This window comes from Myotis yumanensis, unplaced genomic scaffold (assembly GCF_028538775.1).
Source record: "Myotis yumanensis isolate MYYU_CA2020_CCGP unplaced genomic scaffold, mMyoYum1.0.hap1 SCAF_3, whole genome shotgun sequence".
In the NCBI taxonomy this organism is placed as follows: Eukaryota; Metazoa; Chordata; class Mammalia; order Chiroptera; family Vespertilionidae; genus Myotis; species Myotis yumanensis.
This window is the reverse complement of record NW_027223754.1, coordinates 163,392,790-163,419,099: the sequence shown is the minus strand read 5'-3', so window position 1 is coordinate 163,419,099 and position 26,310 is coordinate 163,392,790. Positions and strand designations below refer to the sequence as shown.

The 26,310-nt window shown below is 45.2% G+C and overlaps 1 protein-coding gene across 6 annotated transcripts in view; it reads left to right on the top strand.

Annotated features, from left to right (window-relative positions):
• The window catches only part of SCN8A (sodium voltage-gated channel alpha subunit 8), a 186,280-nt gene that overhangs the window by 148,428 nt on the left and 11,542 nt on the right, over window positions 1-26,310 (top strand). For 4 of the 6 annotated variants that reach the window (XM_070410199.1, XM_070410197.1, XM_070410200.1 and 1 more), the window contains exons 16-25: window positions 512-868; window positions 3,897-4,367; window positions 4,932-5,049; window positions 6,180-6,334; window positions 9,404-9,577; window positions 15,065-15,187; window positions 20,915-21,199; window positions 23,000-23,053; window positions 23,768-23,905; window positions 25,158-25,262. In XM_070410199.1, the coding sequence (XP_070266300.1) occupies window positions 512-868; window positions 3,897-4,367; window positions 4,932-5,049; window positions 6,180-6,334; window positions 9,404-9,577; window positions 15,065-15,187; window positions 20,915-21,199; window positions 23,000-23,053; window positions 23,768-23,905; window positions 25,158-25,262 (1,980 nt within the window). The remainder of the gene's footprint in view (window positions 1-511; window positions 869-3,896; window positions 4,368-4,931; window positions 5,050-6,179; window positions 6,335-9,403; window positions 9,578-15,064; window positions 15,188-20,914; window positions 21,200-22,999; window positions 23,054-23,767; window positions 23,906-25,157; window positions 25,263-26,310) is intronic. The other 2 variants (XM_070410201.1, XM_070410202.1) reach the window with 1 other exon arrangement.

Below are 26,310 nucleotides of genomic sequence, written 5' to 3'. Positions count from 1 at the left end.
TTCCTTCCAAATTATTCCAAACATATCACAAAGTTTCATATCATCCATTAATTATTTATTGGCAAGCAAAACAGCTATTTAGAAGTTTTAAATGCTTTTTTAAGGGGACAGATAATTTATTGTCACTGTCCTTACCACACTAATCTTTTAGTTCACTACATACCATGTTTTCCTTGATATGTCCCTTGAGAAATTGAGGGAAAATTAATAGGAAAAAGGTATGTTCATGTATGGCTTTTTTTAAAAGTAGATTGGCTCAGGGACTAAAGCCAGTATTTGTGGTTCCTACTTCTAAATCTTTCACTTAACTGTAAAATTAATCGGTTTTCCCTTATTTGTGCCTCAGTTTCTCCCAGTTTAGTCCAAGACTGTTAGAAAGTCCCGGGAATTTCCCAAGGGTGCTCAATAAATGTAAGCTGATCTTATTAATGATATATGCTTTTATTTTAGCCATGTGGTAAGAAAATGGATGGGGTATCACTTGGTTTTTGTTTGTTTGTTTTTCCCTTAGCTCCGAGTCTTCAAATTGGCCAAATCCTGGCCCACCCTGAACATGCTGATTAAGATTATTGGAAATTCAGTTGGTGCCCTGGGCAACCTGACCCTGGTGCTGGCCATTATTGTCTTCATCTTTGCTGTGGTGGGGATGCAACTCTTTGGAAAGAGCTACAAAGAGTGTGTCTGCAAGATCAACCAGGACTGTGAACTCCCTCGGTGGCACATGCATGACTTTTTTCATTCCTTCCTCATTGTCTTTCGAGTGTTGTGCGGGGAGTGGATCGAGACCATGTGGGACTGCATGGAGGTGGCAGGCCAGGCCATGTGCCTCATCGTCTTCATGATGGTCATGGTTATTGGCAACTTGGTGGTTAGTACTAACTTGTACATCTTATCTTGGCCTAGAAGTCCAGTCTGTTTCGACCTTCTAGTATCTTCCATGTCTGTGTTGGTTTTTATTCTTTCTTGGCCCAAGAACCCTAAGGTACAAATGAAGGAAAGGAGGCTGCTATTTACAGAGGCCTCCTGAGTCATAAGCCCCACAACCTGCCCACATTTTTCATAGTTATGGAAATAAACTCAGCAAAGTGACTTTTCTTAGACTCACATAGTTGATAAATGTTGGGGCTTGTGTTAGATCCTAGACTTCAAACTCTATACTCTTTCTACTACAAAACTTTCTGTCTTCTACACCAGAATTTCTCAACTTTGACACTATTAACATTTTGGGTTAGATAATTCTTCGTTGTGGGACTGTCCTGTGTATTGTAGGATATTTAGCAGCATCCCTGGCCTCTATCCTTAACTGGCCAGTAGTGACCCCAACCCCAAGTTGTGACAACCAAAATGTTTCCAGACATTGCCCCCTAGTTGGCAAAATTGCCCTGCATTAAGAACCACTGACCTAAACCATCTTAGGGTTTTATTTAATTTGTAAAAATGACAAATTGCTTTCTTGCTTTACTTCGATCTGTCTGCCTGCTGTTTTCTGCCTCTGTAGATAGAGCATTCACCAACAGGTTTTAACACCTTGTTTCTCAGAGTGTGATCTGAGGACTAGCAACAATGAGATCACTTGCGAGTGTGTGACAAATGCAGAACTTAGGCCCCACCCCAGAGCTACTGAATCAGAATCTGCATATTTAACAAGATCCCCAGATGATTGACATGCACACTAAAGTGCGTGGGAGCACCCATTTCTCAGATCAGGCCGAATCTCACCTGTAAGTGTAGAGCAAGGAGGACTGGAAGAAGGCACACTCAGAGAATCCCTTGTAAGCTCATCCATGTTAGTTCTCTTCCCTGTTCTGCGATAGAGAAGCATTCCAGTAGAGGGTTCCTACTCACCAGCCTTTGATCCAGCTATAGCCACCCTCTTCTGTGATGTTTTTAGTTTTAAGCTCTCCCTTTTTCCATTCCCAACCACCATTCCCTCAGTCCTAATCCCTCTAGTTTTTCCACTCCTTCAGTGAACACAGCTATTACCTACGAGTGTATAGTAGGATCAGCAGTTACCAGCCCTGGCTCACCCCACTTTCCCTAGTCTCCCATTCTCGGTTGTCTCAAGGACAGCTCTCCATGACTGTCTACAGATACCTGAGCACATGAGAAAGCCACCTGTTATTTTTCTTCTGATGACACCTTCCCAGGTTCCCCTTTGCTCAGTGCTTCTGCTCATCTAGTCTCTAGGAATCTGTAACTGTAAGTCTCTTCTGACTCTTTTCTCTCCGTTCCCAGTAAATGTTTGATGTCTTTCATACATCTTCCTTCCTTTTCTGTATTTACATCTTTCTTCATAGTCTAAGATCTGCCCCTCCCTTTCCATTTCTATAACCCAACCAGTGTTTCTAGAAAACCACCAACATTATAACCACCCAAGTTTCACTCATTAAAAAGGTCAAGTCCCAGGCCCTACACCACATCTACTGGATCAGAATCTCTCAGATGAGGCCAAGGAACTATGTAGTTTTAACAAATATCCCACCACAGGAGATTCTTGTGCATTCTAAGATTTGACATCACTATAGCCTAGTCCAGACCCTTATCACCTCCTGCAAATATGTCTCCTAACTCCTAGTTCCTAAGGAATGGCTTTCTCAAATGTGTATAATCATCTGTGACTCCTTTGCTCAAGAACCAATAGTGGATCCAATTAAAATTCAAATCCCTCAATTTGGCCTTCAGAGCCCTCTCCAGTTCACACACCCGCCCCATATTACCAACATGCTCCTTTTTAATTCTACAGATGGCCCAGATAATCCAGATACGTATATTTCATATATTGTTTCCATCCCTCCCACTCTGAACATACTATTATCTCCACTTAAAATATATGCTGAAACCGGTTTGGCTCAGTGGAGAGAGCGTCGGCCTGCGGACTGAAGGGTCCCAGGTTCGATTCCGGTCAAGGGCATGTACCTGGGTTGCGGGCACATCCCCAGTGGGAGATGATGTGCAGGAGGCAGCTGATCGATGTTTCTCTCTCATTGATGTTTCTAACTCTCTATCTCTCTCCCTTCCTCTCTGTAAAAAATCAATAAAATATATTTTAAAAAATATATATATGCCTTACTCTTCAGAAGTGTGACAAATTAAGGGCCAAGTATAAATCAGGAAGTGAACACCTCTCCCACTTTTCAAAAGTAAGTTTTAATAAAAATAATTAACCTTAATGACCAATATAGTAAAATAGGAAATTAAAAGAGAAAGAAAGCAAGAAAGCTTGTATCCTGTGGCTTAACACTTAGATATACAACAGAACCATCACTGTCTTATAAAACTATTTTATTTTGATACATGTTAGGAAAACAAAATTAATTCTTAAAAGGAAATGACATGAAATGTATTTTAGTTCTACCTTCTTGATTTGTTGTATGAAAGTAGGGCTCTCCAAGCCTATTTTTTCTAACACGGGTCCTCCAAGGCATCTACTGCTCATGAGCATTTGGCATTTATGCACTCTTTCATGTTCCCCAATAATTCATATCTACCTTTTTGGTTTTATTTTGGGGAAATTTTCTTCCAAAATGGATACAGACATTTCTTTTTCTGTTAATAAAAAAGGTAACCAAGGTGTACACACACACACACACACACACACACATATATATATATATATTTTTATATATATATATATATTTATATATATATATATATGTAAAACTATAAAAGAACCAAGAAAAGAGGTGCTAAACTCCTTATATTACAACCAAAAATCAAACGCAATGCTCACCTAGTAACGTGAGCGTTTAAAACACTATGTGGGCCAAGCCAAGCACAACATAAATTCTTGAGTGTGTTACTTAAATCTGTAGGCTTCCAGTTTCCTAGTTTAATGGATAAATTACCATTCACTATGCTACATTCACTCTCCTTTTTTGCTAATGCTACTGGTACAGGTGCTGAACCTGTTTCTGGCCTTGCTCCTGAGCTCCTTCAGTGCAGACAATCTGGCAGCCACGGATGATGATGGGGAAATGAACAACCTACAGATCTCAGTCATCCGTATCAAGAAGGGTGTGGCTTGGACCAAAGTGAAAGTGCACGCCTTCATGCAGGCCCACTTCAAGCAGCGCGAGGCCGATGAAGTGAAACCTCTGGACGAGATGTATGATAAGAAGGCCAACTGCATCGCCAACCACACTGGTGCAGACATCCACCGGAATGGTGACTTCCAGAAGAATGGCAATGGCACCACCAGTGGCATTGGCAGCAGCGTGGAGAAGTACATTATTGATGAGGACCACATGTCCTTCATCAACAATCCTAACTTAACCGTGCGGGTGCCCATTGCCGTAGGCGAGTCCGATTTTGAGAACGTCAACACAGAGGACGTTAGCAGCGAATCAGATCCTGACGGCAGCAAAGATGTAAGGTCCTAGCCTAGAAACCAACCTTGATCCTGTGTGAGAACAAACAGGGCTCTGTCAGCTCCAGATATTGGTTCAGCGATGGGCTTTGTAGAGAGAATCTGGAAGAGCCAACTCACCCCCCTGTTGCCATTCTAGGCCTTCCCTAGGTGACCTCGATTCCTGAGATGTTCCTGGATCTATCTCCCTGGCTTCTGGATCATCTAGGTCAGAGGCTGGAGTACTCCCTCAAGTAGTTCCCTGCCATTAATCTGTGTGAGCGGAATCCCTGAGACCGGCCTATGGCTACATTTGTTTAGGGTGGATTACTGGCATCTGTGAGTGCGTTCTAATGTTATATCCCATCCTGACAGAGGTTTTAAAGGCCCTGACAGAGGTTTTAAAGGCCCTGTGGTACTTGTTTGCCCATCATGAGTTGGATGATGATGACTTTCAAGTAAGAATTGAGGAGAAAAATTGTAGCTAGTACATCATCCACACCAAAGGTATAGAGTAGTCAGTGGAGTGTGGACATGTTGCTGCAGAGTCTCTTGATCTTGATCTCCCTTTTTCTTGCATATCTAGAAACTGGATGATACTAGCTCCTCTGAAGGAAGTACCATTGATATCAAGCCAGAAGTAGAAGAGGTCCCAGTGGAACAGCCCGAGGAATACTTGGACCCAGAAGCTTGCTTCACAGAAGGTGCGGGGCAAGGAGGGGGTGTGGGGGCACGGGGCACTTGCTGTTTACAGCGTCGCTAGGGATAGTGGTTGGATGAAAGGGTGGGACTCAGTGGCTCTCTTCAAGAACCTTGTTCCCCACCTCCTCGTTTTGAGGGCAGTTGATGCTGTTTTCCCTGCTCAAACTATTCTCTAACTTTTCTTTTTCTTTTTTGTGAATCCTCACCCAAAGATATTTTTCCCATTTTTCCATTGATTTTTAAAGAGAATAGAAACATTGATGTGAGAGAGACACATTGATTGGTTGCCTCATGCACATGCCCCAACCAGGGCCAGGGATCAAGCCTGCAACCGAGGTGCAGTCCCTTCACTGGAATTGAAGTCGTGACCCAATGCTCTAACCACTGAGAAAAACTGGCCAGGCTCTTTCTTTTCTTTCTTTTTTTTTAAATAAGAAACATCAATGATGAGAGAGAATCATTGATTGGCTGCCTCCTGCACACCCCACACTGGGGATCAAGCTCGAAACCCGGGCATATGCCCTGACCCGGAATCAAACCATGACCTCCTGGTTCATAGATTGATGCTCAACCACTGAACCATGCTGGCCAGGCAATCTTTTTTTTTTTTTTTAGTATGTTTTTATTGATTTGAGAGAGGGAAATAGAAACATCGACCAGAGAGACATATTGATTGGCTGCCTCCTGCATGCCCCCCACTGGGGTTTGAGCCTACAACCCGGGCATGTACCCCGACTTGGAATTGAACCTGCAACCTGTGCACGGGACAGTGCTCAATCAACCTAGCCACACTGGCCAGGGCTCTAACTTTTCTTTGTCCACTTTCTCTTGTCATCAGTCCAGAAATTTCCATTAGAAAGGCCTTTTCTGTCGTGGCTCTGACTGCCTCTTGACTACCCTTTTCTTTCCCTCACTTTATGGGACATCTTCCCAACTCCAGGGGGCCCTGGCAGCCTTGCAGCAGGGCCTCAGCCCTGTGAGCCTCTTGATTTCTTAATCAGATGATCTGATTCATCTGCTGTGCTCCCAGCTGTGTGGTGGGGCAGCATCTGGTGCGGCTGGGAGACAGAGGAGAGGGCAGGGCTGGGTGGGGCATGTTCACGGTCTGACCTGCCTCTCCCCCTGGTGCCAGGTTGTGTCCGGCGATTCAAGTGCTGCACTGTCAACATCGAAGAAGGCCTAGGCAAGTCTTGGTGGATCCTGCGGAAAACGTGCTTCCTCATTGTAGAGCACAATTGGTTTGAGACCTTCATCATCTTCATGATTCTGCTCAGCAGTGGCGCCCTGGTGAGGTCCGGGGGAGAATATGATGAGGGATTGGCTGGGGAAGGGTTTATAGGAACTAGTGGGAAAGACTGCATGGGGCCCAAGACCGATTTCTCTGAGAACACTGATTGGCTGTGGACCCGAGAGTAATGGTCTGTTGAAGTGCTTTGGCTGGTGCTTTGAGCCTTTGGGATTAGAATCCACATCCTGATCTTTAGACTCAGCCCTAAGGCCGCCTTTTCATCAGGACAAGAATACAAAGTACCAAGTGTCTTCACCGCTTGGTTTGCCCCAACCTAAGCAACTTCCTAAAATGAACTTCCCTTTCTCATCTAATACCCCAAATCTCTTGCTCTTTCCTTTTCAGTTGCCCAAGGTATGGAGGGGGAAGTGTTCCTCCACCCGCTCGCCCTTCACAGCCTACTGGCTTTGGAGAACCGGTGGCCTTAGCAGATATTTAGAGTGTTAGATCTCGGGTACACGGGTTATTTCTGTTCCTGTGTTGTACGTGGTCATTAATCAGTGAGGCTTATAGGGCACTGAACACAGGCTCCTCCCCTGCTAGGACTCATTTTTTCTGGCATCTGCTTTCACTTGGGCTGGATTGTAGCTGAGGAGACCTGTTTTCACTGGGGGATTTATGAGGGAGCTGCTTCCTGGTTGAGCAGATTTGAGGACAGCAGGGACTAGAGACACTACACACTTTCCTTCTGTTTGTTAAGGGAGAGATTTTTGAAATGTTTTTAAAGAAGGTGGGCACATTTATGTAGGTATGGAATCAAAGCTTAATCTGGAAGCAGAGAAAATAACAAGGGAGAAACCCCAAAGTCAGTGTCACAGATCCCACCAAGGCCTTGAGAAGTTTTGCTGACTTGTGAGGTAGGAGAATAAGAAAAGGTGAAACGAGCAGTAACGTGTGGTAAGGAAGAGCCCAAGGACCAGGTTTACGTAGGAAAGTGTCAGCACGAAAGCTGGAAGCAGAAAATGGTGGCTTGTGTCCTTGGTCTGAGTGACGGGGAGCCCCCGCCCTGCCCACCCCTGAGTCACCGCATCTGGCAGGCACTCACTGGGCGTTTCCTGGGGCTCCGTGCAGGCAGCAGGGTGACAGACAGCCTGGCCTCTGCCCGCCAGGAAAGGGCGGGTCAGACTAAGGCCAGTGGTTGGGGAGAGGTGTTGTGTCTTTGTTGCCGTCCTTCTTCAAATCTAGGAAACAGAAACCTCAACTAACGAGCATGCCCCAGCCTCTGGTCCTTCTCTTCCCCGTCTCCACAGAAAAAGCAGCAGCGAAATAAACGTTCTGAGCTTGGTTTACTATTCACCCTGGACAATTGTTATGTATCATAATTGAATAAAAGGGGATACGTGGTTCAGTACCTGAGGCCCCATGCAATAGTAGGCATGAGACTTAAAAATAGCAAAGTGAAGCCACAGCCAAATTGTCCCAGAAAAGACTAGAATGTGGTTGTGATGGAGCCTCAGAGGAAGGGGATTAGAGCCTCCGGTGACACAAAGATCAGTGTTTGGCCTCTCACATGTGCTGGGCTGTAGAATGGATTTCTACAAATGGAGTTCAGGGGAAGCAGCATGGAAGCTGGTCCTGTTTTCACTGGGGCATTTATTTGTACCGAGATCCTGAGGACTGTGGACCCATGACCTCTGCCTGCACTGTCCAGCAGTGAGACCGGAACACCTGGTGTTCCCGTGCCTCCTCTGGAAGAGAGTCTGCAGGCAGCTCAGTGTGTCCCTCTGGAACTGCTCAGAGCCCACGCCTCCGTTTGCGTGACAAGGGACTTTTCCCCACCTTCCAGGTTTCCTTTTTCCCACTTTAGGAAGTCTCTTCTCTTGGCACCACCCTTGTGCAGTCTACCACTCTGCACATGGAATGCTCATACCTTTGTATCAGAGAATTACCTCATTCGGGAATTCCAGAGAAAGAAAGTAGTACTAAGACTTTTTTTTATCTGAATATCTCCCAGCCCTGTGGCCCTCTACCTGTATCTGTGACATCAGGGGCTAAAAGGAGAAAATATTTTGTCATATAAATATATAGCATTGGCAAGATTGTGAAAAAATTGGAACCCTTACACATTGCTGGTGGGAATATAAAAAAAAAAAATGGTGTGACCACTTTGGAATAAAGTTGGGCAATTCCGCAGAAAATTAAACATAGCGTTACTGTATGGCCTAGCCATTCCACTACTAGGTATTTATATCCTAGGGAAATGAAAACATGTCCAGATAAAAACTTGTACACAGATGCCCAGAGCAGCAGCATTCACAATAGCCAAAAAGTAGAAACAGCACAAATGTCCATCAATTGAGGAAAGATGAACAACATGTGGTATAGCCATTCACTGGAATGTTATTCATCAGTAAGAAGTGAAGTGCTGATACATGCTGCAACATGGACGAAATCTGAAAACATTGGGCTTGGTGAAAGAAGCGAGCCACAAAGGACCACATATTATTATTTTTTTAATATATCCCATTGACCCTTTATAGAGAGGAAGGGAGAGGGATAGAGAGCCAGAAACATCGATGAGCGAGAAACATCGATCAGCTGCCTCCTGCACGCCTCCCACTGGGGATGTGCCTGCAGCCAAGGTACATGCCCTTGACTGGAATCGAACCTGGGACCCTTGAGTCCGCAGGCTGACACTCTATCCACTGAGCCAAACCGGTTAGGGCAAAGGACCACATATTATATGATTTTATTTATATGAAATGTCCAGAAGAGGCAAATCTGTAGAGGAAGGAAGTAGATGAGTGGTTGGCCAGGACTAAGGGGAGATAGACTAGAGGGTGACCGCTAGAGGACACGGGCTTTCTTTTAGGGATAATGAAAAATATTCTAAAATTGATGGTGGCGATGGATGTACAACTATGAACATACCAAAAGCTGTGGTACACTTTAAATAGCTGAATTGTATGGTGTAGCTCAATAAAACTTAAAAAAAAAATCACGTGTAGCAGGGGAGTGAAGTGGAAGAGACAGGAAGCTGGAGAGGCCAGCCCCGGTGGGAGGAGCTGCGGCGAGGGCGGTGCTTGTGTGCCCTTAGCCGCGACGGGCAGCTGCTGCCTCTCTTTCAGGCCTTCGAGGACATCTACATTGAGCAGAGGAGGACCATCCGGACCGTGCTGGAGTACGCCGACAAAGTCTTCACCTACATCTTCATCCTGGAGATGCTGCTCAAGTGGACAGCCTACGGTTTCGTCAAGTTCTTCACCAACGCCTGGTGCTGGCTGGACTTCCTCATTGTGGCTGTACGTGTCCTGCTTTCTACTTCCCGCCCTTTCTAGCAGGAAAACAAAAACAGGGAGTTCTCTTCTCATGGCTGGAGCGGCCTGGGGCCCCGGGCATAAGGCAAGATGTAGATAGATGTAGGCCTGGGTAAGTTGCTTTCACAGCCGTCAGATCTTCACTTTGGGAAGGGAGCTCTGAATGCGTTTGCTCTGGGGACCGACCAGCCAGCCAGCCAGCTCTTTGCCCTGGCGGTTTGGCTTAGAAAATTCAGAGATTAGGAAAGGGAAGTGGAATCCTTGGTATCAAAGCCCCTGTTTCTTAGGCTGGGAACAGGAAGGCTCTCGTCCCAAACAGCAGAATGTCCTCTTTCTGCTGCCAGGAGAGGGGTGAGGGAAGGAGGTGGGTGCCGCCGGGATGCAGGTAGAGGGGGATCTGGGTAGACTCTCCTGCTGACCGTTCCCGTGACGCTTCCATCCAGCTCAAGTCTTCCTACCAGACTGATCTGAGCCAGTCAGCTTCTCAGGGAGAGGGGAGCTCACACCCACATAAAGCCCCCTCTCCCCCACAGGGCCATTTCCACAGTGACCATCGAACTTAAGAAAATCCTTTTTTCCCTCAGGTTCCAAGACCATCTCCAAGGCTTGGCCATTACATCCCGAGTTATTTTTCAGGGTGGAGGCCGCTGCATCTGTAACTATTTCTCACCCCACCAGCACTTGTTTCTTGTTGGCTTTTCTAACCGTGGTGATTGTCTCTTATTCTGTGTAATAACTACAGCTTTTTCTCCCACCCGAATCAGCATTGGAGAGAAAGGGTGAATGGGAATTGTAGGACCAGGGCCCATGGAGAACTCAGTTCCTGCGGAGGGCTGAGAAGTGCCAGCAAGTAGAGCATTTGGAGGCTGAGTCGGAACATTTAGAATATAGGTTTGTTGGCTGCATGGTGAGCTGTCTGTAGAGCGCTTCTGGGATCCAGGCTAGAGCAGCATGGGAACCTCTTCCTTGGATAACAGGAGCCCAGCACTCGGCAGCGGCAGTGACCTCTGCTCTATAAATGCATCCCTTTCCCAACAAGGTCTGCAGCTTCCCCGGCTCATGACTCCTTCCAAGAGCTGTCCCTCTGCCTCAGTGAGGTGAGGAGGTCACCCTCTGCTCTTAAAGTGAGCCAAGTGGGTGGTCCCGCCGAGGGTGCCAGCCGCGACCCTCCTACCTAGAGGTTTCAGCACTCCCTTTAGCACCTGTTGACAGCACCTTGTGATAGAAGGGCCTCTGCCTCCCACTGACTGAGACTTGAGCTCTCAGAGTTCAGGGAGGGGCTTGGGAGAAGGCCAAGAGACCTGGGCCTGCTCTCTTTCTAGAGCAAGGGGCCACTGAGAGTCAGGGGGCACACCTCCGGGAGTCCAAGAAGCCCTTCCTCTTCTGGACCTTCCGAGAATTCAGACAGATGCATCCACTACCCCACTCCAGCGGCCCTAGGGAAGCTGTGATGTGGAACAAATCTCTCCCACCATGACGTTTACTGCCTCCACTGCCCACCCTAACCTGAACCACTATCTCCCTCCTCTCGGGGGTGAGCAACCCCAGAATTTGAGGATATCGATCAGGAATCTCACATCCCTCTGTACCCAAATAAGCTGCTAAAAGCATTAACAATTCTGCACATCATCATTTATTCAGCAAACATTTTTAATCACTTTTTATACTCAGTGTCAGGGAAGTAAAAGGCATGAGACAGGTATGTAGCCAACGAACAACAATCCGTAAGTCCCTCCAGCTTTGGGGAGTTGTTGCATTCTCACAGTGCCATGAGGCCTGACAGTGGCTCCTGAGAACACCTCTCCCAGTTATTAGTAAGCAAATACCATTCTCTGTGTGGGATTGTCCCAGGAGCCATAGGGGGTCACAAGGGATGGGCAGGCGTGCTCCACCCGCTGGGGAGCTCACACTAGCTTGCAGGGCCGCCGTGGCCTGATTCAGGCTGGTGGTAATCAGGCATTCTGGGAACAAGGCTCTCCCAGGAACCCCCTTCTGCTCACGTCTGTCAGGCAGAACAGTCCATGTAGTCTTTGCGCATCAAATGTTTATTGAGATCCACAACGTGCACAGCCTGCTGCCAGGTGTTGTGGGGGGAAATACAGAGAGTAGAAGACGGGCACTTCTAAGGGCCTGAAAGATGAGGCACATACAAACAACCGTAGCAGAAGCAGAGTGTGCTAAGTAGGGACAGCCCTGGTGTGAACCATGGCCGCACTGGTTGCCATTTGTGAGTTGTGGGTGGAGAATAAGGCTTAGACTGACAGCTGGAACTGTCAGAGTTTTCGCTGCCCTTTGAGTAAGATATCTAGTGCCCTTGGCGTGTTAGGTCATCCAGCAACGTAAACATTTTGGGTCCCAATTCTGCATCATTTCTTAGAGACCCTCTTCCTCCCAGGGTGTCATCCACCGGTGACTGACGTCCGAATCTCTTATTCATCACCATGTTTGTTTCCCTAATGAATTTTCATTCTCCTATTGCCCCTTTAAGCTACTCTGAGTACTTTTTAGAATCAGGAGGTAATCAGATAACATAAGGTTAATTGTCTGTATTTATAAGCCATCTGAGTCCCCAACAGAGACATTTTATTTTGCTCGGGTCCTTGGCCGCACTGGAGACCTTGTCCTGTAGAAGAATGTTGTCATCTTTTCCCCAGGAAACATTGCCCCATCATATCCAAGGCTAGCCAGCACCCTGGCTCCAGGGATGGGAACTTTTCAGAGACCACTCACCTCATTCTGAATTCAGACTGCTGAAATGGTCTCTGTTTGAAACGTTCACATCATTTTGAAAAAGTCACCCAATGCCTTCCCCCTTTTTTCCCCTGCCTCCAGCCATCGATAATCTGAATTTTGACTTCTCAACTCCTTTTTCAGGTTTGGTTCTTTCCTTAAAGTATACTTTGAGCAATGTTCTCGCTATCTCCTCTGAGAGTTTAACAGGGAGGCTCGGAGGGTTATAAGAAAGCCCTCAGCTACTAAGGAATAACCCCGCTAGGATCCTTACTATCTTCCTGGGGAGATCTTGGCCAGATTGATCAGTCAAGTGCAGATTATCTCTCAACAGTGTTTAGAGCCAACCTCTGGATTGGCGTCTGTACCTCCTCCCCACTTTAGTCCTCTTTGTTATCAGATAAATCATACTCACCACCACTCCCCCCAAAAAAGAGCTGGAGGTCTTCTCGCTTTGTATGGGGCCAATAGCCGCTGGAAGCTTAGCCTTCAGCAGTCTTTACCTGGCAGATTCACAGGACAGAGCTGATAAGGGGTATTTAGAACTCAGGCACTTGACTGGGTTGGGACAGCTTACCTTCAGACTTACCTATTAAGATCTTGCTAAGCCCAGCCGGTGTGGCTCAGTGGTTGAGCATCATCCTCCGTGAACAAGGAGGTCACACATGCCTGGGTTTCGGGCTCGATCCCCAGTAGGGGGCATGCAGGAGCAGCCAATCAATGATTCTCATCATTGAGGTTTCTATCTGTCTCCCTATTATTTAAATGTGTTTAAGAGTTGACTGTAATTGGCAATGGTGGGCAAAATACACCTCCATGTCTTATCGACCATGGTAGATGGGAGGAAAATGATTGGATGTTGCTAGTGTGTTCTAGATAAGGCTTTGAGGCCCTTGTCTTAGGCAGAAATTCAACCCTGAACTATGTACCTTTTAAAGAACATGAGTAGCCTAATAGGGCAGCATTTAATTCCGGATTTGTTTTGGACACCACCTAGGAATCCAGAGAAGATTCCTGTATTGGTGGGTTATGAGTACTTGCGTAGGTAAAGGTTTACAACCCTTTTTAAAATGGAAACTTTTAAGGCTCCCCATCCCTGACCCTCACTGGGTCATTGACTTCCTTCTACCCCCTGCCAGTACTGCTGCTGACTTATAAATATCTTCATTTAAAAACAACAACAACACAGTTTGGTGCAGTTCAGAGATGCAGAATTAAATCCCTAAGATAGAGATGAAAAGCAACAAATGAAACTAAGCTATGAGTTGTTTATTTTTCTCCTCTAAATTTGCTTTAAAATATCAATTCAGGCTAAGCAGACCTGTAACCAGAGGGAATTTAAGAATTGTTAATGGTGGAACATCTTAACCTATCCCAGAACAAGGGAAAGACTGCTCTAAGAAATCCAGAGCCCAGCCATTCTAGGATTTGAGCAACTAAAGGTGTTTCAGATCTCAGGTCAGGCGCAGCTGTAAGTGTAGGCACTTAGTACCCAGTGTTAGGGGATCATAATGGTGACGGCTCTGAGGATTCTGGAAGAGCAGGAAAGCATTCAACCATGACTCTAGGCCTGGAGGCCTGCAGACTGCTCCTGAGTATGCCAGTATGTTCAGCTTTGGTCTGTTCAGATACCTACAACCCTCTACTGGGATGCCTATAACCCAACCTGCCAGTGCGGGAGGGCATGTCTGTGGAAGAAAGAGCTCCGGCCTGGGAATCAGAAGTGTGGGTCTTCATCCTAGCTTCAGGGCTGCTGACGTGATCCCGGGCAAACTCTTGTGTATTGGGCATTTGGGTCTCAGTTTCCTCATCTATAAAATAAAATTTTAAAAATTCTTCCAAGGATCTTGCCAGCTGTTATTTTAATGATGAGGAACTAGAAGATTGGCCTGGAAAGGACAGACCTGAGGCCAGGTTGCTGTTGACTGTTCTGGGGATTAGAGGGAAAAGTGTGGATGCAGTTGTGCAGACCCACCCACGTCCTCATGGCCAGGGAGGAGTCATGGGTATAGTTAAAAGATGGAAGGATTGTTATAGTTAAAAATGAGAAATAGAAGAACTATACTTACGTGAGTTCTCAGAGACTCAAAATTTTGTCAAGAAGTTTCTTCGTCTGGTTCTTTTCTCTGTGGGAACTGTAAAGTCAGCTGTGGTACTTATGAATGTTGCCTTTGTTCATGTAGTGACTCATCAAATTCTTCAACAAATGGTTTCTTGTCACCCAGGAGTAAGAGAGCTTGTCCTTGTTGGAAGTCCCTGGTGAAAGAGCTGAGGAGGGGGCGGCCTGTGTGGAGTGTGTGTATTTATCTGTATTCTTTTCCATAGGTACCATTAAATTTGTCTGGCTTAATTTAATGGGAACTTCTGGGACCTGCAGAGACTGTAAAGGGCGAGGGTAAGGTTTTTGTCATCTGTTCAGGCTCCTCTTCTTCCAATGGAACTTCCTCATTCTCTCCCGCTCCCTTCAACCTCTTCCCTTTTCCAACTTGTATGTCTGTCTACCGCCCTCTCTCGATTTTCTCTTTCCTTTGTGTTTTTTCTTCTGCCTCTCAACCACCTTTCCTTCCAGGTCGTTTGAGTCCAAGTTGAAGTAGGCAGCTGGTGTTAACCCACTTCCTCTACCTGGGGGGCCCACCCTGTCTGATCAGTGCTAGGGGCTTTGTTCTAACACTCTGGAACCTCTGTTTTCTTTTTCTTTTTGTTGTGTTTCCTTTTTTGTTTTTCTCTTCTGTTTCCGTGTAGGTCTCTTTAGTCAGCCTTGTAGCTAATGCCCTGGGCTACTCGGAACTAGGTGCCATAAAGTCCCTTAGGACCCTAAGAGCTTTGAGACCCTTAAGAGCCTTATCACGATTTGAAGGGATGAGGGTAAGATATAAGAGCCGCTGATCCTTCTGCATGCCAATGGAACTGTTTAAGCATGCTAGAACTGATCACATGGTGGAAAGATCATTCAAACCCCAACTCTGTGATGCAGCTGCTCTTTGATCCTCCACTCTCTCCCCCGCACCTGCCCCGTGCGAGGAGAGTTGCATTAAGCTGCCTCATCACATTAATAAAGGCCCCACCCCCAACAACATGCCATCGCAGAACATGTTAACATTGGCTATTCTCATTTGGCCTGGCTTACCTGTAGCACTTGGGGCAGCTTTCTGGGCTGTTGACTTAATAGGGAGAATCACCAGGTGCAAAGAAGGGGAATTGTAACCCAGAGACCCCCCTGAAAAGCAGAGGCTGCAGGTAGGGAGATCTTGTGTAGGGCCATCAGCCAGGTGGGGACTGTGACCTTGGAGTCACTCAGCAAGCAGCTGAGAAGGAGCTTGAAGACACGCTGGCAGGCCTGGAATGGGGACGGAGCGGAATTTGGCACGGCCCTGGGGAAAGAAATGCTTTTCTTTGTATTGTGATTCCTCTTATTGCACCTTGTTGTTCTCAGCCCAGTCCCATAAGGACTGGCAGCCTCTGTCTGATAGCAAAGCTTTCCTCCTCACCCCCTACCCCTCTGCCCACGCTCTGTGGTCCCCTGTCCTAACACTGTCAAAGGAGCAACCAGGTACGATGCCACATGATTATCAGCTAGTTCTCCTTCAATTTCTTGACACCTGCTATTCCTGCTTTGGTGACACTCCACCCAAATCCAAAAGGTGCAAGGTGCTGTCACCCTGCCAATTTAGAAATAAGGCTCCCTCTTTAGGTGCCTTTTTGCTGTTTCTCTTGATTTAAAAAAAAAAAAAAAGAGTGTGTGTGTATGTACACATGTGCACATACACACATACACACTAAACCAAGTGGGCAACAGGCTTTTGGTGGTAACAGTCGTCCTGTGGTGATCAGAGAGGTCTGTTATACTTAACGAGACCAAGAAACCTCATTTCCATTCAGATGTTGAATACATGCAGGAGAGCAAACCAGAGGATGTGTTTTTCAATGTGCAAATGTCAGAATGTAGGAATGAATATTAAACAGTCGCAGTAGTCCACACGCGAAGCCAGGCTGATTGGAGAAACGAGACACTAGACCGTGCTGCTTCATTCATTCCTCATCTGTGCCCCTGGCCACTAACTACTCTAAGATGACACCCATGGTTGTATGGAAAGATGAAAAGTTCACTGGCGCTTGGGGATTTTATTATTTTAGTTTATTCACACAAATGCTTTTTGCAACAAATTTGTGTTTCTTTCTGTAGCACAGTCACAGTTTGGTTTACTAAATACCAGCTTTCTGCAACCCACCCAAAGCCATCTGCAGGAAGGCCAGTCCCCAGCAGCATAAATCTATTTTAACTTGAAAAGCAAAACAAAACTCGGGATTCTTAGTCTTTCTCCCGTAGATGAGAGAGGCTTCAGGATGTGTGATAAGGTCGTGGTGATGCTCAGGCTAAATGTAGGGAGAGAGGCTACTGCCGAGGGCTTGGTGTTTTCGGTGGCCGTGGCGTCATTGAAACTGGGATTAAAATGCTCTTCCCTCCTCCCGCACGTTCCCACTTTTATCAGAAGGGGTTAGTTAAATATTTTAAATAAATCATACTAATTTTTTGTTAAAGAGTTTGTTATTCATTTTGGTGACTAAAAAACTGAGGATTAAAAAAAAAAATCCCTTAAAGACAATATTTGCAACATTGTACCCGAGCCCAGTAGCCTGGGAGCCTCTACATTCCCCCCACAGTGATCCTGGATCTCCTAAAATGAGACTGGTTACCTGAAGAAAGCCCAAGAAAAAATGCCCAGCTGATACTTGCTACTAACTTTCTCAGTCTAGATGCTCATTATGTGGCAGAAACAAGCTGGTGCCAGCTTGCTCAGGAGGAAATTATTTGAATAAACGGGACACTGGGAGCCCTTTTGGTGGCCACACCTCCTCCTTTTAGCCCCTCCCTTTCTCCCCTTTCCTACCTGCAGTTGCCACTGCCCCAAAACTTCTACTTGTCAACTTTCAAGGACGTTTAAGAGGCCAGAGGTCCAGAATGGATGATCAGAGCAGTAGAAAGTTTTATTGGAAAAGCATTGGAAAGAGGAACTTGTATATCAAGGTTTTCTCAAATATGGGCAGGAACAAGTGAACCCAAAGCTAGGATTTCAAACAATATAGAAACATAGAGCTAAGGAAGCTCTGGTACAGGAGTGTCACCTCATTGGGTTGACTCCAGCCAACAGCTCTGGTTGGGCAGGAGGAGAGGGCTCGGGTCCATTCCTATATTGTGGAAGAATAACTGCAAGGAAAAATATTGAATTTGCCTGAATTTATAGTTTTATGTGTTACTTTTCTTTGGGGGCATATATCCTTAATTCCTTGCTTGGGGTTCTTGTGTATGCCCACCCTTGAGAGATTACCCTTAGAAAATGTTAACTAAGAACTTTTCAAGAACCAAATACTAACAATGCAGATGGGCTCAACTGTCACTGTGCTGCTCCAAGGATAGGCTCAGAGCTTCACTGGAGAGGGAACAAACAGCCCTAGCCTGTCCTGGACACTGACCTCAGTCTCTTCCTCTCTTCTTCCTCAAACCAAAGACCAGAAAATTGAAACATTCATGCTATTGGAAAAGTAATACTTGATGTAGTTCTTTGCTTTTCTCTCCTCCATAGTAATCTTCATTTAAGGTGTTGCTGTGCTATTAAATATTTGAGGGCATTTAGGAGTAATGCTATGAAACATGCATGCATTTTTGTTGGTTGTCAGTACATAGTGGTCCATTAAAGCCATGTTCCCTCTGCCAGATATTAGAAGCTATTTGACATATTTTTATAGTGTTTAATTGAGCAGTAATATTCTAGCATAGAGATGACAAAAATGCTGTAAAATTTGATATTCATTGGCATTTTCTCATTAATTATATGAAATTTGTATCAATTGCTAAGTATAAACTTTCACTGAAAACAGTCGCTTTTTATAGATTGTTAGAACCTAGCTTTGAGTAATATTTCTATACCTAGTTTTTAAAAAATAATGAATTTCTTGAGAATTATTAGAGAGCAGAAGAGAAGGTTCAGTTTATTAAGAGACTATCCATGGACACTTGAATTCGCATTTATAACCCATCTATAGCATGAGAGTTCAAAATAGCAAAGTATGGTTTCTTACCCTTTGTTTGCTGAGAATATCAGCACAATTATATACGGAGCACAATTAAACAACTTCTATTTAACATATCGCAGCTCACCAGCTACTGTTTATAGCCAGAAAGAATTATTAGTAAATTTCATCAGCTCTGTTTACTATTTGATTCATAAAACTAAGGTAAGAAGTTTCTCTTTGGTTATGATTAATAGATGAAAATATGTCTACATCTTATAAGTACATTGGATTTCATAGGATTTTTATGTTACACATGTCTGAGAACAAGGCTCAGTAAATAGTTCTGTGTATTGATTCCTTTGATCAATCTTTGAGTATGAAAGTGTGAAAAGATCACTTAGTCAATTAGCTAATTATTCTTTCCTGCTGTTAATATTACACCATATTCAGCTGTGACACAAAGACACTATGTAGGACAGGTTAGGCTGGGTTACAATAGGAGAGTTCCCAGAGGAGGTTGAATTGAGATTTTAAAAACACTATTTCTAGTTTTCAGATCTTTGGGAGCCTTCTTCCCTGAGGCCTACTTGAGAGGATCCAGTAGAAGGTTGTGATCTCTCACCTAAGCTCTGAGGCAGACGCTGTCACAGAGACCTCACTTTTGAATCTGCATAACCTCTTGTTGTTTGAGAAATGATTATTCCTGTTGTGGGATCCCCTCCTTATGCCTGTTCTTGAGCACATCTCGTTGCTTTCTGGTGCTCCCACCAAAGGGTGAGCAACTGTAAACGAGGAGGTAAAATTCAGATCTGATCACCTGACACATGTGGTCACAAGTAAATAAATATGAATATCAGTCTCCAAAATAGCACTGAGGATTTTTCAGATTTCAGATATTCTGGCTTTCCTTGCTCCATGTGATAAATGGTTGAAACACAATGATTTTATACGAATGACAGAGCTGTTGGATCTTGAAGAGATTTCTTGGTCTGAGAATTAAGAAATAACTGCCTCTCAGTCTAAAGGCCTTCATGTGTGATTTGGAGAAACACAAAACTAGTATTTTAATCTGAGGAAGAGTGATCCTTCGCAGAACGTCATTGCCTTTTTTATATAGGTCAGAACAGACAGCGCTTCTCAGCCATGTGTTCCAATGCGTGACACGCAACCGAAGACAAAAGCAGGACATAAGGAAAACCTGGACCCACGTTGGGCTCCAGTTAGAGCCCAGCGCTGCCCGGTGTTCCTGCTGGGCATCGTGCTTTCGGCCCTCTGGGTGCGGTGCTAGTTGGCAGCCTGAGCTGTCTCCTCTCCGCACCGAAAAGCTGCAGGGTCATGGTGACAGTTGTCCCCTCCTTCTAACAAAATATTGGAAGACTTCACTCATGTCCATTGTCTTCATTTTAGCTCCACTGGTTCTCCTAGAATACCAGCAAAAGGAAGACGCATTCTTCCCATTTCAGAGTCCCCTTTCTGGGCCTCGGCAGCCCCACGTAGGACCACGGCAAGTAAGAATCAGGGCAGAAATGAACGCCAGCCTTGCCTCTGTCTCACCGTCTGAAATGCTGTTTTTATAAGCACTCTGAGCTGCTCAGGTGAAAACTGCTGCCACAGTGGACGTGTTGTCTAGCTACCCTCACGTACAGTGTGAAGCAAAACCAAAGTTAAAACAACCCAGAAACTTAGATTCCTGAGGGGATTTTTCCCCCCTTTACTTTTTTTTCTCATTCCTCAGCCTACTATAGTCAGTGATTTTTAACAAGATGCCAGTTTGGGGTTTTAAGAGCAGTGATCTAACCCAAAACTTTCCCCCCAAAAAACTTGCCAATCCTATGTGAAGAGTCCAGTCAAGCTTTGGATTGAGTGGAGACATCAGTGTTAGCCAAGCAAGGGGTGACTTAGATCCAGGAATCTACAAAATCAGGAAGAAGAAGCTGAGGAAGAAAAAGGAATCATGTATGAAAAACACATCTGTGCAGATTTTATTGTATACTGTTTGGTAGAGGGAATATAGCTTCTTTTTTTTTTTCTTGAGCCTGCAAAATATGCATGCTCAGCTATTGCCTGAAGTTAAGATAATTGGCCTTGCATAGTCATAAAAGAGACTTTATGTACCGTTGACTGATTCACTGCTAACCCTAAAGGGTGATTCTCTGTGATTTTTAAAGAGTCACACTTGTTTTGCAGAGGGGGAATGTCTGTTGAAAGGCAACCTGTGAGCTTGAGATCTGTCAGATTTTCCCTTGGGGCATGTTTTATGAGAGGGAGGTTGGACTAAAATAATGTTTTTGGTCCAGGTTGATACCTAGGAGGGAAGACTAGGTCAACATGGGCAGGGGATTTGTGTTGGATGAAATAAATATGTAATTTATTAGAATTCTTCCAAATATATTTCATCGATTTAGAAAATTTTGGTCCTACTTCTGGACCTCTCCAGTTAAACTAATTTCAAAAGGGACATAATGTTTCTGTAGTCAGAACAAGCCACACAATGTCATTCCCCTCCTGGAAATCAAAAAAAAAAAAGTGTGTTTGCCCGTACTTCCTCCCCCACTCAGCAACCTCCCCCTTCCAATGCAGGTGGTGGTGAATGCCTTGGTGGGCGCCATCCCCTCCATCATGAATGTGCTGCTGGTGTGTCTCATCTTCTGGCTGATTTTCAGCATCATGGGCGTTAACCTGTTTGCGGGAAAGTACCACTACTGCTTTAATGAGACTTCGGAAGAACGATTTGAAATTGAAATTGTCAACAATAAAACTGATTGTGAAAAGCTCATGGAGGGGAACAATACAGAAATCAGATGGAAGAACGTGAAGATCAACTTTGACAACGTTGGGGCAGGATACCTGGCGCTTCTTCAGGTGGTAAGTATTGTTGCTTTTTCTGTCCTATGAAATTCAGGTGGGTAGCAGAAATCTGTGGTTCCCCCTCCCCGCTGCTTCCAGAATCAAGATGATTCTTAATAGGTCACCCAGCCCTGGGTCATTTCTCAAACTAGTTCCAGGGAGACACGTTCCCCGCGTACTCTGACCTCTCCAAGACCTCACTCCAAGGAGCTCTTGCTGCTCTGAAGCTCAGCAACAAACAGAGATTCCTGCAGCATAATAAAGTTGCAGAGCAATCGCCTTCTCTCTCCAGGGCAAGTGTGTAGTTAAAGAAAAAGGAAAAAATGAAGATGAGTGCATAAATAAACAAACAGAAGTGAGGGCAGTCTGATGGAGTGGAACAGCTCTCCATAACGCCTGCACTGAAGTTAAAGGAGAGAACATGGCCGTGCTATGTTGCTGCCACTCAGGTCAGCCCCAGAGGAAGGTCTCAGTGTATCACAGTGAGAAAGGGTTTATTGTAATCAGGTAACATTCCATTATGCCTAGCCTCCTCTTCCTCTCTTACCAGTTTTTGGGGATGTTTTATAGGACTGTGTGAGGCAATGAATGTTCCTAGGCTTTGGAATCAGACTGATGTAGGTTTGAGCCACACTCGTTTATTGGATATGGCATCATGGACAATTACCTAACCTCTCTGAGTCAGTTTCTTCCTCTATTAAATGTGGATAAAAATACCATGTATGGTTGTCAGGAAGATTCATGATAATTTACTCAAATTTCTTACCACAGTGCCTGGCATATAGCAGTGCTTAATAATGGTATTTGCGATGATGTATTTTGTTACTAGTACAACTGTCTACATCATATAGTTGTTGGGTGTATTAAATGCTATTATGCAGGTGAAGCTCTCAACACAGTCTTACATATTAAGCACTTACTGCTAACTGGTAGTAGGAGGCAGAGTTAAGGGGATGAGCAGTAGTTCATTTCATTCCAAAGTACTCTCGTCGTTCTATCCCAGTTCAAGAAATTGTACCTGCAAATTGAATTTTAATTGGAGCAGCTCCAGGAGACCAATGCACATCCACCAGCCAGTCCAACATTATACTCACTGTCCCCACCACATGCCAGGTGCTGTGCTTGGCACTGCTAGAGCCATCAAACGAATAAAGAGCTGCCCACACCCTGAAAAAACGTAGAGTCTGGTTAAGTAAGTAAAACATACATAGAATGTGAGTAAAACATGGAGAATTGTAGTTGGCCACCCATATTTGTTTGCAAAATCAGGCTAGGTGTACTAGGTTGAGAAACAGAACTGGGAAGGGGCTGCCTAGGGTGAAGCCAGTATTGCCACTACCGTAGGCTATACATGTATGTATTGGTAAAGGAGTAGTTCTGACTTAGGTTTTTTGTTGTATTTTTTAATGCAGCTATGAATTTTCCAGAGCCAATTGCTTGTTTAACACCTTTTAAAAAATGATTCCTCCAAGTTCTAAGTACCCTCAGTAGATTCATGCTATTCATTCATGAATATGAGTTTCCCCCAGCTTTAGGCAACCTTCTCAGGCCCACTTTTAAGACCTTTTGTAAAACTGCTGATCCAATTACCATTGTCAACATGTTTCTCTGCCAAACTTTGATGTTATTTTAAGGGACGTAGACAAAGCTCCCTTGGGACGTGTATTAATAAACAGAAAAGGTGTATGTCCACGTGAGGCTACACTCAGTCTCCCTGTTTGTGTTCTCACTGAACCTAAGCCTGACCTCTTGGACCCCTGCTTAGGCTCCCACCCACCCCCTCACAGGCACAGTCTAATGACTGACTCTGTTTGCCAGGCAACCTTCAAAGGCTGGATGGACATCATGTACGCAGCTGTAGATTCCCGAAAGGTAAGGATGTACCTGATGAAACCACAACCTTCCTAGATGGCTAGGACGGGAGCAGCATGGTGGATCTCATCAGGAAAGGGGTGGGGGCGGGTTGGAACCTTTATTGCTTGTTTTATTGATTATAGGACACTTGGCTCCTCTCAGTAAGTCATCACTCTCTTACGCTGACTCCAGACGACCAGGCTGCCTGCCCAGTGGGGTTGTCTGCTCCTCAGTGCTGCTTTGAAATAAGTGTGGCCCCTAGCAGACAGCCTCTCACCTCATGATTTGCATATTCTCCACCCAAGTCAGTGGTTCTCAACCTTCCTAATGCCGCGACCCTTTAATACATTTCCTCATGTTGTGGTGACCCCCAATTTCATTGTTGCAAATTGAACATAATTAAAGCATAGTGATTCATCACAAAAACAATATGTAATTATATATGTGTTTTCCGATGGTCTTAGGCAACCCCTGTGAAAGGGTCATTCGACCCCCAAAGGGGTCTCGACCCACAGGTTGAGAACCGCTGACCTACGCCATGGCAGGAACAATGTCTTCTGAGGGCAGGGCCTCCAGGGTGAAGGAGACAGAGAACCTAGGGCTTCCCCCTTCCCAGCTTGTTCAGCAGCTCGAGTGGTCAGTTATAGCTGATGGCCGTGGCAGGTCAGAACTGCCCACCTGATCCCCAGGTGAGGAGCTGACTCTCTTCCTTTCTCTCCTGTCCTTTGACAGCCTGAAGAGCAGCCTAAGTATGAGGACAACATCTACATGTACATCTACTTTGTCATCTTCATCATCTTCGGCTCCTTCTTCACCCTGAACCTGTTCATTGGTGTCATCATTGATAACTTCAATCAACAAAAGAAAAAGATAGGTCTCCTCCCCTCCTTGCCAGTGGTCAGAGGTCCACCCCGATGAGAGCATAGCTCTCTGTGTCTCTGACCCCATCTCGAGAGAGGGAACACCTTTCTTCCTCTAAAATCCACACTGTCACGTCACTGTGGCACTTGCCCCACTGCACAATAGCCCCAACCAGCTCTTCCTGTTGAGGGCTGGATTTCAGTGTGTGGCTTACCACATTTACTAGCAGTCTTATTCTTGAGACCTTTTACTGGTTGTGGTCTCCTACCAGAGGGAAGTAGGGTAGGAGAGGGTCTAGTGCAGTGATGGCGAACCTTTTGAGCTCGGCGTGTCAGCATTTTGAAAAACCCTAACTTAACTCTGGTGCCGTGTCACAAGTAGAAATTTTTTGATATTTGAAACCATAGTAAAACAAAGATTTATATTTTTGATATTTATTTTATATATTTAAATGCCATTTAACAAAGAAAAATCAACCAAGAAAATGAGTTCGCGTGTCACCTCTGACACGCGTGTCATAGGTTCGCCATCACTGGTCTAGTGACAGGAGTGAAAAGGGAAGCAAATGAATAGCTACAGTGAGAAGTAGAAATTGTCTAGACGTGTAACTGTCCACGTTAATCCCTGGGTACTACTACTAGCAAATTGGGATTGAGAGGCCATCCTTAGAAAATTCACTTCCTTACTTGTCCCAGATGGCTAACAATTTTCCAAAGCAAATTGAAAAGATTACTTGTTACTCATTTTATACATCAAGTCTATCCCAACAAACTCCAAGGAGCACCCCAAATTGTTTTCTTGCATCAGAATTTCTATATTTTTAATATTGTTAGAAATAAATTGGCCATTAGCCAGGACTTGAAAATCCTTTTATTTTAAAATGTCTTTTCCCTCGAATTTTGTCAAGAAAGCAGGCCCCCCCCCCCCCAAAAAAAAAAAAATTTAGGAATCCTGAGATGTGACTATCTTCAAAGCCATTGCTCTCCAGGTTAACCTTCCCTGAGAGTCTGTAATTGGGTTGTTCATTTCCTTCCTTCCTGGCAGAGCTCAGGAAACCCAAGCTGAAACAAAGGCCGGTGTCTCTTTGAATTACAGTAGTTGTCCCAGGTCTGCCTCACTCTGGGACAACCATTAGCTGAACTGACCTCGGGAGAGGAAAGGGGATAAGTGTCCCCCAGTTCCCAATTTTGAAGCTTAGGTTCCAAAGCCATAACACTTGAGAACCGGTTGTAATTGCTGCTTCTCTTCTTCCCTCCTTTACTTTGGAGGTCAGGACATCTTCATGACTGAGGAACAGAAGAAGTACTACAATGCCATGAAAAAGCTGGGCTCGAAGAAACCACAGAAACCCATTCCCCGCCCCCTGGTGAGTGCACTGTACAGGCCCCGGGCAGAGTGAGGCCCCATATGGAAACAGACACCTGTAGGGGTACTTCAGAGGAAGGAAAGGGGTGAGTGATGGGCTGCCCGTGCCCTCGCATCGTCTCCTACTCACCGCATCCAGAAGATCTGAGGAGAATGGCACAAGAACAGGGATGAAGGTCTGGGATGGCTCTTACATGTGAGCTTGACCTTGCCTCTGGGCCTTCCTTGGGCAGCAGCAGGAAATTGGCATGTTAACCACATTGGCTCTGGCCCTGCCAGAGAAATGTTTAAGAGGCAGCTAAAAATTCACAGAGGACGGAGAAATGAAAGCTGATGTCTTTCCTGCCAGTCCGAGTTAGGTTTAGTCATCATTTCCTCAACCCTCTACCCCACAGGTCAGCCTTGTGCCTAGAAGCTAACATAGTGCTTCTGGATATTTGTGGGAGCAGGAGAGAGTGAAGCTAGGAGAGTCTGATGTCCTGGTCTCCTCCGTGAACTGAGCCTTCTGTAAAGCAGATCTGGGGCCTGGGATTCTGCTTTACCCTCTGTTGGTGGTTGTCCTCTTGCTTCAGGGCAGAGGCTCCTGATGCCCCATGGCCCCCAAAGACCAGGCTCAAAGTTCCTTCTTCTGTAACTTGCATTTAAAGTAACACACACACACACACACACACACACACACACACACACAACCAGCAGAACTCTTAAAATAGAAGCTTTCCTGGCAACTTCTTTTGTAAAAATAATAGTAGAGCTACTTTGTTTTAATCAAGAGTGGGAGTTCCAGAGTATTTTCCCTACTCACTGCCACACCTGGCATACTCGCCTCACCACATTCTGAGAGAAAGGAAATCCTAGGGCTTTGCAGAACTTCATTCTTTGGAAAACACCAAGTTAAAGTAATCCTGAAAGTAATCACCAGCTCAAGGGCCTCTGTACTTTCAAAACACTCAGGGAGAACTTAAGAAAACGAATGGTTTTTCGTTCCTTGATGTTAGAGTTTCCATTCTGGGATAGAAATGGGGCCAAAAGCAATGGAAGAGGGTTGACAT